The 16,958-nt window shown below is 42.3% G+C and overlaps 1 protein-coding gene across 1 annotated transcript in view; it reads left to right on the forward strand.

The window, feature by feature from the left end:
- Positions 1 to 16,958, forward strand: part of SHANK2 (SH3 and multiple ankyrin repeat domains 2) — a gene marked incomplete at its 5' end in the record, with an annotated part of 39,362 nt that overhangs the window by 16,846 nt on the left and 5,558 nt on the right. The window contains 3 exons of the mRNA XM_010023875.1: positions 5,809 to 5,939; positions 7,288 to 7,399; positions 8,499 to 10,911. Coding sequence (XP_010022177.1) covers positions 5,809 to 5,939; positions 7,288 to 7,399; positions 8,499 to 10,911 — 2,656 coding nt within the window. The remainder of the gene's footprint in view (positions 1 to 5,808; positions 5,940 to 7,287; positions 7,400 to 8,498; positions 10,912 to 16,958) is intronic.

Below are 16,958 nucleotides of genomic sequence, written 5' to 3' on the forward strand. Positions count from 1 at the left end.
GGGGAACAAGATGGGGAGGTTCCTGGATCCTCGGGGCAAGCTGGCCATCACCGAGGGAGCTCGCTGTCCACGCCGGCCGAAGAACAGGAATCCTCGGTGCCTGCCTCTGACGAAGACTCGCCAGCCAGGACCACAGAGAGCTGGCAGTGGCCGTTGTCCTCGTCTGAAACGCACAGCAACGTTGGGGAGGATTTTGAGGGATTTCAAACGCCAGCGCGGACTCCGGAGTGTACCATGGACATACAGTCTCCCGGGGATCAGTCACTCAGTAGGACTCCTCAGTTTGAAAGTGACTCTCCTGAGGAGGAGGGAAATGATGAAATGAATGAAGAGCGCTGCGGTGTTGAGCCTGTCCCTAGGGATCGGGGTTGGAGAGGGCAGCCCCAACTAACAGAGGGAGAGAAGCTGTTGATGGAAACCAACAGTAGGATTGTGCAGCTGCTGGAAAATATCAAGAGGGAGCATGCACAGTCCATGGGTCTCATGTCACAGTCCATGGGCCGTATGGAGCTGCAGCTGGGCATTGTGGCTACCTCCACAAGAGCCATCCATAACTACCTGTCAGAGATTTTAGCTTTCCTCAAGCAGCCAAGGACGCAGGTCCTTGAAACACGCATCTCCCAAAGAGCCACCCCCCATGTCGAGTTAACTTGTGCCTCGACATGGACTGGTGAGGACGCAGTGGCATCCTCCACTGTGTGCTTACCAGGGGCCGAAGGGACGGGCGACTCTCGAGAACCACCGCAGGCCACGCTGCCTTGTCGCAGTGGCCGGCTGCAGAGAGCCATAACCGAGAGGGCCTCGTTGCCCATGCCTACACGCCAGGCAAAAGGGGGAGGGAAGAAAAAATAACCACACCATAGGATTTTTAGGGGTTTTTTTAATGTGCCTGTCCTTTTAATTCTTAGCCATAAGGCCATCAGTGGCAGAATTCAACCATTTCCTACATTGGCTAACATTGTATTCTGGCTGACTAGATTAGTCTTAACATTTTGTAGTTTATATTTGCACTGTTAACGATGTGTGCTGCTGGTATTTGAAGAACATTTGCCTCTGTTCTTTCACTTTAACTTCATACGAGCATTTTTTTACTCTGTGCCAGGCATTCATTGCTTTTCTTACAAATACAAGTCATTTCTTGAGGCAGCTGTTTTTTGAGTTTTCTTTCTCCATTATCCCATCCCCTCTGAGCAAGCGTTCTGGACTTGGTGGTAAGTATACAGGTCTTGGCAATACTCGCCTCCAAAACTGTGTTCGATCAGTCTTTGCCTGGTGTTACTGGCATGCCAGCCTGAGGTGTTGGGGTTAGCCTGTACCGGATCATGATCATTCTTATCCTCTGTGGGTCTCACAAACTCTCTTTCTAAGACCCTCGGTGGAGCTAATCCACATGTCTTGGCTATGTCGTACAATAAGTAATGTTGCCAGGATCATACCTCATATTTATCTTTTGGGGCCTGTTATAGTGATGTGCCACCAGATCTATCTAGGCACCTGACTCTCATTTTCAAAGTTCCTCTTATGATGGATCTGGTGGTTTGATGGGCAGCATTATAATTTTTCCTCTGAGAGAGTCTGGGGATTTGAAACAGGAGTCACTTAAGCAATGAGTTCTGTGGGGATAAGAACCATCTCCTGCAACAAACCTATGAGGAGGAGACTGTCCCCTGTAATTATCACAGATATTAATTATTAAAGAAAAAGAACAAAAAAGTAAAAGCAACTTGCCTAGCAGCCAGACCTCTTGAGAATGTAAAAGTCAGGACGTGCTGTTGGGTACTGTGCTACTCTGTCTGTGATTAAGAGCTTTTCATCAGAGACGACCTACATGTTGATAAAATGCAACTTCTTTCTGTGCCTTTAGGCCATGTAATTTCCTGAGGGCTGGCACCCTGAGCAGAGCACGGGTCCAATTGGTAACCCACAGGGCAGATGGAAATGCAGTTTGCAATAAATTATTTTATATCTGTTGGTGCTGCCTCTCTCGGGGGAATTTAATCTAGTGGCACTCAAATTGCTATATGCATGCAGAGGCATCAGACTGGCTTATACATGTGGTATCCCTGACAGTTCTCCGAAAGGATGCTGTTACCAGGAGCCCCTTGAGCAGTGGTAACTGATGATCACAGGTGTAGCATGGCTCCTGTGTTTGACTCTCAACATGCCGTTGTAACTTCTCGTAAAGGTTCAGAAGAGTTTATATGGCAAAGCAGTGATGAATTCCTCCACTGGCAAATACTAGAGAATAACTGTAGGCCTAAAAATCCTCTTCTGTGATGACAACTGAGCTGCGCTCTCTGTCCAGTGAGCCACAGACTCTTCTTCCCTGTCTTTCTGCGAGACTGAAGTTAAAGCAGCTGATATTTGGTTCTCCTACCAGCCAGCCACAAATTGCTCCCTTAGAAGTGTGTGTGAGTGTGTGCTTGTGGCTCTACTTTGCTAAATGACTGGTTTAACCATGCAATGCAGCTGGCATGGCCAACCTCCAGCGTAGGCTTTTTCCACTAAGGAATATTTTCTTCCCTTCCACCTACATCCAGCTGCGTTCCTTTGAAGAACACCATTGGAAGCATGCTTCTTTGGCCACGTGGTCCACACACTTCACACCAGGTGTAAATTTTTGCACCCGTTCTGTGGCTTTTTTATGTCTCTTTAGTTAAAACTGTTCATAAAGAGAATTTCCAACGCAAGCCTGTAAGATTCCCCTCTCATTGGTACAAGGAATGCATGCTGCAGAGTATTGAAGATCACAAGGAGGTTGGGAGAGAAGCTGATTAGTAAGCCTGACAAATTATTCCAGTACGTGCTGCCTTCTGAATGTCTGTTTCTGGTGCATACATGGTTCGCACACTGGTACTGTGGATATGAACAGTGAAAGGCAAAGGCAAGTGAAAGTTTATCCCAATCTGCTTCCGTCTTATTTCTTTGGGATGAGTTGGAATGAAGCTAAATACGATTCAGCCAATTCATTTTCTTGGCCTAATGAGCACGTTTGATAATGCAGTGAGAATGTTTTTATTTTACATAGTGCTTTCACTTCAGAAGTGTGGTGCAGTTGCGGCCTGATGCTGAGATTCTGACGTATCCTGCAGGACCCGCCATGTAGCTGCTGCCATTTAGAATAAAGCTCGTTCCACGTGCTGGCTGCTTCTGTAGCTTCGATTTTTTGGTGGTAGTTTCAAAATGACAACCTTCACCTTTGCTTTCTGATCAAAGGGCAGTAGAGCTAAAGAAGAAGCTGCGCAGACGTAGCAGCACTGCCGATGGAAATACTACATGAGGAACCCCTAAAGAGCTCCTTGCAGAGCAGCTTAAGCTTTAACCTGCTCTCCTCTCCCATGTCTAAATGCTGTAGCTAGACTCGGCAAGGCACAAAGCACCACTTGAATGGGAGCAGCTATAGGGTGAGAAGGACTAAGAACCTGTCTACAGACAAGAAACCTGCAATAAACCTACACAAACCAAAGATTTTTCCAGCTGGGAACAGTAGATGGTATTAAGAATTGGTACCAACTGATATTTTGGTCAGATCCAAGATTAGGATCTGACTTGTAGTATTGTCTAGCAAAATCAGTGCAGTTGGAGGGTATGTATGTTTCATCCCCAAACAAATATTTTCATGCTTTTCAAGTGTCTGTCATAGCCTCATCACTCTTTCACTGAAACAGGGGAAGTTTCCCTGTAGCTTTTTGTTGTCTGAATGGGTATATGGTTACATGTGTCTGTTAAAAATAAAGGGGATCAGTTCTTACATGGTATGCTTATATTTCTTGTTTACAGATTTATAGTACCTACTGCTTCAGTTTCCAAAACTTCCTTCTTTCTGTATCCCAAAGACCAGTTGTTCGGCTTCTGGGATACTAAAAAGGGTGGGAGAGACTTAACAGGAAATCTCTGCCCAGATGAAGCTCTTGGTGATAGGTCCCCTGAGGATGATTTTACAGTCTAGCCATATTTTTGCTGTAGAGGTCAAATGTCCATGGTTACACCATTGCTTTCTGATGCCTTTTGCTGAGCAGAAGTGCAGATATTTTTCTTTCAGAAGTTCACAGTTTGTATTACAAAGTCTTATGAAATGTGACTTGAAGTTTTTGAATACATGATGATTTTAAGAATTTTTTTCCTTTTCTCCTTCCACTGGATGGTTTAAACCCCACAAAAATAAAGCAGACCAATGAAAAGAATTGAATGCTAACTTCAATTGAAAAGCAACAGCAACACTACTCTTGTGAGACAGTTTTCAGCAGTGTTCAGCTTACTGGTTCTGCTCAACCTTTCCTTTCCTGCCTGCTCCCTGGCCCTCTGTGACACTGAAGTATCCACTTCTAGGACAACCTTCTTCCTAACCAGAAGGCTAAAAGTCTTCCCTCTCTTCTTCTCCCATTTAAAATATCATCCTTGCATCAGCCAGATCTACTGTGTAGAGGGATCAAAAGCTCTTTTCCTCCTGCCTTATTCCCATCCATATTCATATCCAGGGCCCTGAGTGTGCTGCTTTCCAGTGAGAGGTAAAACTTAACTCCCTAAATCTGATGCTTGGCATAGTAACACCATCTCTAGACCGCCACAGCCCTGTGTTGTTTATGTCTGTAGTAGCCTCATGAAGTAGCTATCCTTGTTAGCTGAAGCAAATTTTTGGGAGATGGATCTAATTGCTGAAAAGTGACATTGCTCAGACTCGCACTGTGGAAGCCTAGGAGCCAGGCTAAGGTATTTCACTCACATAAATACCACAGGCTGTATAACTAATCCTTACTTTGGTGAAACTTCAAAGGAAAAGGCACTAAATTAATGTGATATAGGAAAGCAAATGCAATGGAAGGCATAGTAAGGAAACATGCTAATATGATTCAAGTTTGGATTTTAGCACAGATTCAAACATTGAACTATTCTGCTCGCTTAGGCTAGTCATTTAATTTCACCATGCCTTAGTTTCATAGTAGTAGAAGTGGCAGTAAAGGAGCTGTCAGGCTATAATTAGCTGATAAGATGGTACTTTGAGGTCTTCAGTCTGAGGCAGTAACATTATGTATTAAATGCTGATGAACCTTGTTTGTGACCAAAGTTGGAGACGGGGATAAAACTAACACTCAGCTTTGGAAGATCTTGATTAAAGTTTCCCTATATTTTATCATCACATCATATAATAGATCAGAATCCCAAATCCAAATGTTAAAATTTCTCATTCAGATTTGGACTTTGCCTGTTTGGTCTGTTTCCGACCACAACTAAATACTTTCCCAGACCGTCCAGTTATTAAAATACAAAATACATATAGAAGTTCCATTTAAATGATGCAGTTACTAATGCTAATCTGATAATCCAAGAGTGTGAAGAAATTAGGATGTGATTACTTAAGGAGAACAGGCATAAAAGAGCACTTCTGGAGTACTTGTTATTGTCCAAAATATCGCTGAACTTCTGATGGCTAAGTACAGTCTGCTTATCTCTATTTGAAACAGTGCTGTACAGATTCATTATTTCTAAAGGTCTTCTTTCCATTTCTATATAGATATTCTCCCTTCACATTTTGAAGGTTTGAAGAAGAGGATTGTTTTTCGAGTCACACTAAGTAAACATTGAATGCATGCAGGCTTAAAACTAAAGCATGCATGTTCTGTAGCAGCAATAAACAGTGCTCGGCTTGCACGACTTCTGATGCTCAAGCGTTGCCTTGTTAAAATGCCAAAAAAAACCTTTTTCTTTGCATTTTTTGAAAAGTAAATCTCTTCCTTTGACCTTGCAATACTTAAATTTTCAGTTTTGGGACAAATTATATTTATTTTACTGAATACTTTTATATTACAGATAAGGTGGATGAAATAGTACCAGTTTCCAAGCCATCAAGAATTGCAGACAATGCAACTGTGGACTCAAGAGTGGCAACTATTAAACAGCGGCCTTCTAGTAGATGTTTTCCCTCAGCTACAGATATGAATGTGAGTGGTAGCTATGAAGTACTGCTTTCATTTCTGAAACTGGTTGGAGGGGGTCTTTTGGCAGTGTGCAAAGGCATACAACAGAACTGAATTTGCAAACATTGCTTTATATACTCATTTTGCTTTTATTATCTTGTAACTTTAAGGCACGGTCTACTCTGCATTTTTAGTAATAGTTTTTTAACAGAAGCCTGTGTTCCCCTTGTAAAACTTTTCTCATGACATCCTTATACTTATTCTGAGACTGTCCCATCAACAGCATTGCTACCTCAGTGTTATTCATACAGATGTGAACTTACTCTGCCTGTAATCTGAACTAATGAGACCCCGTAAGTTCTGAACTTGAAGGTGTCAATACAACGCTAACCCCAAGCTAAAAAACTTTGCTCAAAGTCAAGGTATGCTATTTCAGTTTCAGCACCAGAGTTAGTTAGCAGCCACACAGTTTTCACTAAGATGAACGTTTCTCCTACTGCAAGTTTTTATTATTAATAATGGCATATATAATACCTTGATTAAATAACACAGGATTATTTGTAAGGGAAGAATTGACATTAATACTGTAGCATGTATTAAAAACTTAAACTCCAGAACTCTGAAATTGGATTGTTCAGTTGCACAGTTTGCTCTTACAGAACTTTGCATGTGAAAAATAATTGGTTTCATTGCATGTTAGATGTACTTTTCCATTACCCACGCCTCCAAAAGAACATCAGATCTGGTACAACGAGCACTCTGCTGTCCTCAGCAGCTTGGGCTGGAAGGAAATTAAGGCTGTTCTAAGAGGCAGAAAACAAGTAGATTCGTGATGATCCACAAGAAGGAGGGACAATGGAGTGCATTGGGATTCAGGTGGCGTTCCTCAGTTCCTAGCCGAGATGCTCACTGCCACTTTAACCTTGTGCAAGACACCTTGAGTCTATGCAAGACTCCAGGGATAGGTCTGTTCTTCAGAAGCAATGAGAGCATACAGCTTGGTGCAGAGTGAGTGCTGACACCTCTGCGGGTTTTTGGAAGTGAATGACACGAAATGTAATTGCTCATGCTTCGTGTTTCATTCTTACTGCACACAAAATTACTTACTGCTGGAATCTTAACATACTGCCTTGTAATTAATTTCAACTAACTCCACTTATAGCCATTTTCATGTTATGAACATGGAACTGAAGCCCAGCCTTCCCTTTCTCTTCACCTCCTCTCCAAAATACTACCAAGTTTGTTATTTTCCATAAGAATTCCAAGTAAAAGGGACAGGGGTTTAGCAGATATGACAGCAGAGTTATTTACATGTGAGAGAAAGACTTGCATGCCTTAATGCTTGTGGGGTTTTTTGTTTGCTTTTTTGTAGTCCATGTATGAAAGACAGGGTATTGCTGTGATGACGCCCACTGTACCAGGGAGTCCTCAAGGTCCTTTTCTGGGTATACCTCGGGGTACAATGAGAAGACAAAAATCTATAGGTAAAATGCTTCTCATGTATAGTTTGCTTGTGCATTAATCACATACTTTTAGTAACACTGCTTCTTTCTTAAAGCATCTTTACCTCAGTGAATGACTGTTTAATATTTATGCAAAGTTCATGAGAAAAGAAGTTTATGTGTAAGATGACATTTCCACAGTCTGCTTTGATGGCAGTAGGCAAGTATTATGGAACTTTAATTTAATTCCTTTCTTTAGAAGGTTCCCTCTAACAAGGAAAGGCAGTGAGAAGGGAACAAATTATCAGTACAAGCCCTTAGCAGTACATTACCCAAGGCAGAATGATATTTCTTTTTATTTTGTTATTGAGGCAGAAGCACTGGAATGTTGTGTAGCTTACAGAGCAATCCCTATTGATCAAATGGAACAAAATTCAACTCTTTTTCATTCTGAATTATGATAATAGATGATTTTACAACAGAAAAAAAGCCAAATTTGGGCTTGTTTTGCTCTCAGTAGTAATCTTAGTAGTGATATTTTTCAATTTAGAAACACATTATGCTGATGTAAAATTAGCATCTAAATTATCCCAATATTATCCAATTTATTCATGTTAAAAGCCATATTTGTAATAATATAATGTCATCTTTCCAAATGAAGCACTATGATTTTTTTTTCCCCAATAGAATCTTCGCTGTCCCTTTGCTAAGTTTCAAATGCCTCTTAAAAATGCATTAGTTTCTAAGTTGCATTATTACGTGCATTTATAGAGGGCTAGAGCAAGGCATAAGCTACTCTTCTGCACAGAATGTCTTCCCTGTTCAATAATTCTCAAAGCAAATGTGCTTCTCTACAGCTACCTTGATGATACATAAACCCAAAACATTTGCCTACACATCAGTGATCAGTTTAATTAAAATTCTGTAGCATCCTTTTTAATTCAGGCAGCCAGGTCTCTGGAAGTTCAACAAGAAAGAATGCTTATGGTTAGGAATCAACCAAAAGCCCTCTTTCATAACTTTGCATATGCCTCATGTCATGTGAAATGCACCCTGGCACTTTAGGTTAAGATACACAAATAATACAGTATGAGGGATGCCAGTGAAAGACTGTGTTTTAAATATACTTTCTGATTTGTAGGAATAACAGAGGAAGAACGGCAGTTTTTGGCTCCTCCTATGCTGAAGTTTACCAGAAGTCTTTCAATGCCTGACACCTCTGAAGATATCCCACCACCACCACAGTCCTTACCTCCTTCACCGCCACCACCTTCTCCCTCTCTGTACAACTCTCCCAAATCCCTGACATCAAGGAGCTATGGAACTATTAAACCTCCATTTAATCAGAATTCAGGTGCAAAAATTACTTTGGTTAGGCCTGAGAGTGTGGGAACGATGATAAGGGACAAGGGGATCTATTTCAGACGAGAACTGGACCGATACTCTCTGGACTCTGAAGACCTGTACAATCGGAGTGCTGCAGCTCAGGCAAATTTCAGGAACAAGAGGGGTCAGATGCCAGAAAATCCCTATTCTGAGGTTGGGAAGATTGCAAGCAAAGCAGTTTACGTGCCGGCCAAACCAGCGAGGCGGAAGGGGATGCTGGTGAAACAATCCAATGTTGAAGACAGTCCAGAAAAGACCTGCTCCATTCCAATCCCGACAATTATTGTGAAAGAGCCATCCACCAGCAGCAGTGGGAAAAGCAGCCAAGGGAGCAGCATGGAAATTGATCCTCAGTCTTCAGAGCAACCTGGGCAACTCCGACCCGACGACAGCTTAGGTGTCAGCAGTCCGTTTGCAGCAGCCATCGCTGGAGCAGTGAGGGACAGGGAGAAGAGGCTGGAAGCAAGGCGTAATTCTCCAGCTTTCCTCTCCACAGACCTGGGAGACGAGGATGTTGGACTAACACCACCAACACCACGTATGAGGCAATCTAAATTTACTGACGAAGCAATGTTTAGTAGTGAAGATGGTTTTAGACAGCTTATGTCGCCGTCTCCGATTCCCGCACCCAGAGAGCCTGAAACTCTTTTTAATAGCAGTGAACCAGGCAATCAAAGTGATTCAAGGACATTAAATGCTCAGTCCAAAACGAAAGGTACTGAAAACAGTACAGTGGCAGCTAAGTCCACGAATGCATCCAGCTCAGATAATTATGTTCACCCAGTCACAGGAAAGCTATTAGATCCAAACTCACCACTAGCCCTCGCTCTCTCTGCCAGGGACAGAGCCATGAAAGAACAAACGCAGCAGATTCCAGGCAAAGGAGACACTGTTAAAGCTGACCTTAATAAACCACTTTACATCGATACAAAGCTGAGACCCAATATGGAAACGACTTTTCCCGTTACTGCTCCTGTCACTAGGCAAAACACTCGTGGCCCATTGAGACGGCAGGAGACCGAGAACAAGTATGAAACAGATGCAGGAAAAGAGAAGAAAGCCGAGGAGAAGAAGAACATGTTGATAAACATTGTGGATACTTCGCAGCAGAAGTCAGCTGGCTTGTTAATGGTTCATACCGTGGAAACAGTGAAGTCAGAAGATGCGCCTGAAGATGAAGAGGAAAAGAGCACTGAAGTGGAATCCAACCCTGAAAGCTCCCCACCAGAGAGGCCAGAGGGGAGCGAGGAAGCAGAAGGAGAGCTGACTGTGCCTGCTGAGCCTGAGCCACCGGCCTCTCCCTGCAAAACCATCGTAGCAGCGAGCTCTGTGGACGACCCCGTCATCCTGCCATTCCGCATCCCTCCGCCACCCTTAGCTTCCATTGATATCGATGAAGAGTTTATGTTCACTGAGCCACTACCACCCCCCTTAGAGTTTGCCAACAGCTTTGATATCCCCGACGACCGCGCGGCTCCCGGTTCGGCTCTAACAGAGTTGGTTGCGCAAAGAAAGAATGGCACACCTTCACCTGCGCCATTTGCCCCCAGCCAGGCAACAAATTCCATAGACAATAAAAAGCAAGTGGCTCTTTCAAACTGTTTGCCTGCCTCCTTTCTGCCACCCCCTGACAGCTTTGATAACGTCACTGACTCTGGGATTGAGGAGGTAGACAGTCGGAGTAGTAGTGACCATCACTTAGAGACAACCAGCACTATCTCAACAGTGTCCAGCATCTCTACCTTATCCTCGGAAGGTGGGGAGAACGTGGATACTTGTACAGTCTATGCAGATGGGCAAACATTTCTGGTGGACAAACCCCCAGTACCTCCTAAGCCAAAAATGAAGCCCATAATCAACAAAAGCAATGCACTTTACAAGGATACGCTAATTGAAGAAACTGTAGACAGCTTTGTTATCCCTCCTCCCGCTCCGCCCCCCCCTCCGATCAGTGCACAGCCCAATATGGCTAAAGTTGTTCCCCAAAGGACATCTAAGCTATGGGGTGACATGACGGAGGTGAAAAGCCCAATTCTCTCAGGCCCAAAGGCTAATGTTATTAGTGAATTGAACTCAATACTGCAGCAAATGAACAGAGAGAAATCCTCAAAGCCAGGGGAAGGATTGGAGTCACCTACTGGAACAAAAACTGCAAGTCTCAGTACAAGGTAAACGTAATTAACCAAATCATTTCTAATAAAGGCTTGATATTTTCCATCCCTTCACTAACTTCCCGTGTAAAGCACATAGATTAAAGAGGAATATAGTCTTTATTGCACAGGTTTGCTTAATGAATATTCTGTGACAAACAATTTTACATTCCTACATTATCAACATTTGTGTATTCGACACAACAGGACAGGAGCTTTCCCAGTCTTCTCCAGTTTCAAAGAGTTTCCACAAGCCTTTCAGTTGTTCTGATGTGAGTTACTTGGATTTATTTTTAAGTAGTATTTTTCTCTTAAAAAAAAAAAATTCTTACAAAATGTGGTGATAATTCAGGTTTTTGTCAGTGCCATAAATTATTTTGACTTCAAACAGGTAGAAAAAGTGGTTTTGCCTGGGCTTAATCCATATTCACTGTGTGATGTCATTTGATTCATGCTGATACCTGTGCTAATCCGCTTTAGCATGAAGTATAAAGCTATCTTAGAAAATCACTCCTTGAAATCACTTTGCACTACTCGTGTCCTTACTAAAAAGTAATTTAGCTTCTCTACCGCTTAGTATTGCAGGTTTTAAGTTCCTACTTTCTATTGCACATGCTTGTTAGTGAACAGTCTCTGATGTTTGCAGGTTCAAGGAGGTGGCTTATTTCTCCCAACAGCAGCACCCTGGGTAGTGCAGTGCAGTACATCTGCATATAAGTGGTTTCTGAAAGGTACTTAAGTGATAAGCAACTTCCAGTAGTCAGACACCATTGGGTAAATGTATAAGTAATTGTGTAGTCACATTTGTGGGGGATATGGACATAATATCATGAAATCCACGATTGTGAAGAAAAAAAGAAAAGGTAATTGTGTTAGTTTTATTGAGAACCTGAGGAATTTCTTTTTGAGATGTGGTTTGGCCTTACATAGAGCAGTTAAATGTACCTTTTGCTGGAGTATTGCACATTGTTTGTCCCAGACTGCTCCATAGAAATGCATTTCTTGCAGAAAATTACTTTGTTTTTCAAAAAAGATACCATCTAAGTAAATTTTATTACAATTATTCTGCTGGATACGAACTAACTCAGCCTTTGAAAAGCTACCCTTGTTTGCATGCATGAGGATAACTTGGTTTTAGGGTAAGGGTAGCTCTGTTAGTTGCAAATGATTGCTCATTCAGAAATCAGTGTGATCGAAAGCTTCAGCATCAGGTAGTTACATCATTTCCTGCAAGATGGAGGTCATCAAATTGGTGGCAGGGAGATATTTTGCTTATACACACAAACATATATATATATGATATATATCATTTGATTTAGAGAATGAAGAGGTGGAAGAAAAGTGCTGGAATTCTGGAATTCCTGTCAGTGGCACTTGACTGAACAGAGTAGAAATTGAGTTGTCTGTACAAGAAAGGCCTTAATACATGAAAAAACAATACAGTGAAAACCATACAAGAAAAACAATACAGACTTGCTGAAGACAGTCCTTAAAGTTAGCACAGCACATGAACACTACAATTGAGAATACCTCGGGCAAGCATAAAATCAATACGTGTGCACTAAGCTGGAATTTACATAAGTCTTGTCTTGCAGATGACTCTGGCATCTCATATTTCTTATGTCTTCAAGAATACTATTTTTGCCAGACATTGATTGTGTTTCTTGTTAAACCATATGAAGCCATATGTTAACCCATGTTGCCTCTAGATTCATATGGACTGTAGCGAAAGGACAAGAGGTGATGAGTTTAAACTGAAACAGGGGAAGTTCAGGTCAGATATAAGGAAGAAGTTCTTTCCTGTGAGGGTGCTGAGGCACTGGAACAGGTTGCCCAAGGAAGTGGTGAATGCTCCATCTCTGGCAGTGTTCAAGGCCAGGTTGGACAGAGCCTTGGGCAATGTAAGCTAGTGGCAGGGGGTTGGAACTAGATGATTTTAAGGTCCTTTCCAACCCAAACCATTCTGTGGTTCTATGTATAACGTTATCTATCATCTTTTATATTTTAAACTGATAGTTATTTCCAGGTTACTACTATAGCACTTCATTGGAGGAAAGCAAACTTTCATGTAAGCAAATGTAGTCCCATATATGTTACATTTTAGAGAAATATGTGACTCAGGCAGCGTTAGAAAGTTAAGTTGCTTTTCTGTCCTTCAGCTTTTTTAGTTCTTGAAATTCAGCTTTGGCAAATTACATTATGAAATAGAGATACTCCGTTTGGAAACCAAACCACACAAAGAGCTATTTCATTGTAGCTGAAATCCTATTTCTTTCCTGAAAAGTAAACCCAAACAGGCATCTTTGCAAACCTAGAGAGGGGATCTCAGGCTATAACAGTACTGAAAGTACTATGAGGCAATAAAGAAGAAAAGTGGACAGTAGCTAGATCAGCAAGACTCTTGGCTGCCCTTTGACTGTGGGAGAAAATGACACCTCCACAGAATTCCCATTGGGAATGGAAGGTCACAGGGCTGTATTTTGTTTCCTTCTGTTTTTAAAACTAACGTGATTACATTATTTTTTAGTTGAGATGAATTGAAGACACTCAGATGATCAGCAAAGGTTACTCAGGATTTCTTTTTTAAGCTAAGTAGTAAATCAGAGACAGCAGAAGTGAGCCAACTATCCACAGATATTAGAAGCATGTTTTAAAAGGTGCTGCAGGCAGTTCCTTTTCATCCTAACAGGAGTGAGGTAGAAAGATGTCACTGAAGAAGTTGTAGAATCAGAAGTCCTACGTGTGAACCAGCGGTGGTTTGGTAGGTGGTGCCTGGCAGCGCCTGTGCCCAGCTCCTGCCTGTCCCTGGAGCAAGGCTGGCACCTTCCTCTCTCTCTGATCTTCACCACCTCATCACCAGGGGTGGATGAGAGAGGATTGACTTCTGAGCTTGAGAAAGAGCATGAAACAGGGAGCAAAAGGCCAATAGCAAAATTTGTCACAGTGGAGAAAACGCTCTGATTTCATTTTGGTGTGTTCTGTGTGTTTATGCCCTGAACTGCCCGCATTAAATTTCAGTTCTGTTCTCAGAGGTGCCTGCAGAAAAGCGATGGATGCATGGTAAATGCTTCCCAGACAAAGGCTGGGGTTTTTACTCCTTCTACTCCTGCCTCATGTTTTAAGAAGTGAAATAAATTACAGCCTTTCTAGCCCAGTTGCACAACTGACAAGATTTTTTACAAAGCTGTCAAATATTATGACCAAGGAATACCATCTTGCCAAAATTCCAAGTATTAAAGCTAACATTTAAATTTTAAAGCTGTAATTCCTACACTTTTTTGATTCCTTTATAACCATTAGGTAGAATTAGAAAGGGAGCAAGGAGTTTTAGCTCAGGGGAAGAAAGGATTCTGCTAAATTAACAGAGCAACTCGTTTGCTCTGTTAAAGGAAAAGTGATAAAAGATGAGTCTGCCTGTCCATCTCCTTCAGCCAAGGAGAAGTATTGGGAGGTGTTATAAATAGAACATTGTTCACAGTTCTTGGGTGATGTGCACAGCACTAGCATCCTGATGAAATTACGAATATAGATTTGCTCATTGGGACATACATGAAGTTACAGGAATCCTAATATCACTAGGAGTTACTTTTGCACAGCCAGTAGCCATTTAATTGTAGCTCACTCACAGCGATTGCCCTGTTAGAGTAGCACAGAGGTGAATTAAATTGTAGGTAGTTGGGTAAGGGCTTGCTACAGAAACCCATAAAAATACCTTCTCTCTCTGTTTTTGATAAATGAGGGCTAGGAAGAGATAGTTCAACAGTTCTGAGCAGCATTTCTCTCTCAATTATTACATTAAAAACCGACCCTAGACTTGCCTTTTTCTCTGCACGTTGCTTTAGCAGTAATTTTACACAGTGTATTTATAGTTTTACATGGTTCTTATGGAGACACTGAGTTTCAAGATTTTTAAATAGAGCGTGGAAACGTTTGGCTGGGAACCATCTGCTTCTCAGCAGCACTGACCAGCCGTGGGATAGGGAAAAGGAGACTGGGAGGAGAAGGAAGAGGAGGAAAAAGTGAAAGGATGTGCTTGCTTACTTTGTACTAATAAAAGCATAATCAATGGGTTTGATCAGAAGGTTCCGGAACAGAGCTCTAGATCCCACTCCCAATTCTGGCCATCATTTACTTTAAAAATTTTGGACATCCTGGTGATAGAGATTTTCATCTGCTCTATCCATGTCATCAGGCCACAACATCCAACCACCGCTTCCTCCATTTTTGCCCATCCTTCCTTACAGAAAAGGTTAAGGATGTTTGGATACGTGGCTCATTTGACCCAGATACCCAGAACTAAAGCCCCAGTAATAAGCTCTGGTCGCAATTCCCTTTCCAAATTTGGATATGCACAGGTACAGAGATGGGAAAACCCAGCCCGGGAGAGCCCTGCAGCTTGGCAGGGGATGCTCTGCCGTCAGCGTATAATGATAGTATCGACCGCGGTGCTATAAATACAGCAGTGCTATAAATTCACTTGAGAGGCTACTGACTTTTATATGGAGCTGATAAAAGAAATGGGGAGAAGAGTAATGCAGGGGTGTTTATCAGGTTAGGGGAGGAGTGCTCGCTCTGTCTGTGAACCCAGCAGTCGCTTAGCAACATAATGATCAAGTGCAAGCCTGCGAGATCCACCGAATAATGTCAGCGTGATTAATGCAGAATAGACCCAGTGGCCAGGAAGGAGAAAAACCACAGCTCCCAGTGGAAACTGCATCCTTCCCCCCAGCTCCAGTGCACTAAGAAAGGGTAATGAACAGCAACTGCTGCTGCTCTCTGCCGTCACCACACCAAAATGATCAATGGCTTTGCCATAGGGAGAAACAATTTCTATTTCACACAGTGCTTATGTTTCTCCATCTGTGTTTGTTTAATGTCCCTGTGGCCTCTGGGGCAAGTTGGGCGTCACTCCTGGCAGTGGGGAATGCTCGTTATAAATGTGGGAGTTATGGAGGATGCTTAAGCATGCTGGATTGGGTCCTCTAGGAAAAATAACCTGGACTGTGTTGGCATGAGAAGTTTAAACAGTGAAACTCCCAATGGCCAGGGGGTTTGTCCATCTCTGATGGTTTTTTTATGACTGCCTGGGAAAGTTCCCATTTTTTCACAAACAGGTAAGGCAGAACTGAGTTAGCAGCAAGTCCTGCATAGGGACGTGGGTTTATTGTAAAGGGTGTCTGGGTTTCACAGATGATGAAATACGTATCTTTGTGGGATAATTCTCAAGCCTTGATTTTCCAGTTTATTGCTGTCCCATTAGATTCATTTCCTTAACTGTGTGTCAGCCAATTTCACAGGATTGCTTGCTTTGTCAGTAATTTTTGCAGTGTTTCAGTCATTCCATTTTGTCATTTTTATTTGCTGTCATGACTGCTGTTGTCAGAAGAGGGTCATGCTGAAGTGCCATGAAGTAAGTGACGACCATAAAGCATAGAGTATTTATTCTATGTTCTACATTCTGCTTCTTTTTAATGCTCACTCATTGATACTGCATTTTAGTGATTTTGGTGTTGACTTTGTTACAAGTGCGGTGTGGATTAGATCATCCTAATCCAGCAATGGTAGCCATTCCAAAACCAGACATAGGATGTCATCTCAAGCTGAACTAAAAGCCACTTTTATCAGAGAAGTATCCAAACAAACATGAGCACATAAGACCAGATTCCTGAACTTACGTCCGAGCGCCTAAATAAGGGATGTGATTTTTCAAGTATGCCAAAATTCTGCTGGATTTGTAGAGGTGGGAGGGCTGAGGAGGGATGATTAGAGCAGTTTTACATACATGTGTGAGGGGAAAAGTAAAGACAAACTAGCCCTCAAAAGAATTAAGATCTACAGCGGTTATCACTATCTAGTCCTTCATCCTTAGAAGTTGTGGGATTTCCCCCTTTCTCCTTCCAGCTTCCCTTAACCATTTTTTCCTGCAGCTCTCCAAGGAGAGAGGGCTGAGGCCATCTCCTTGTCCTCTGCTCCATCAGCACCGTTTCCAGACATTCGTGCCACTTGAATGGGAGCTATTGCTCTTGAACAGCCTCCCACAGACCTTAATGATTATTCTTCACTCC

This window comes from Nestor notabilis, unplaced genomic scaffold (assembly GCF_000696875.1).
Source record: "Nestor notabilis isolate BGI_N333 unplaced genomic scaffold, ASM69687v1 scaffold1411, whole genome shotgun sequence".
NCBI lineage: Eukaryota > Metazoa > Chordata > Aves > Psittaciformes > Psittacidae > Nestor > Nestor notabilis.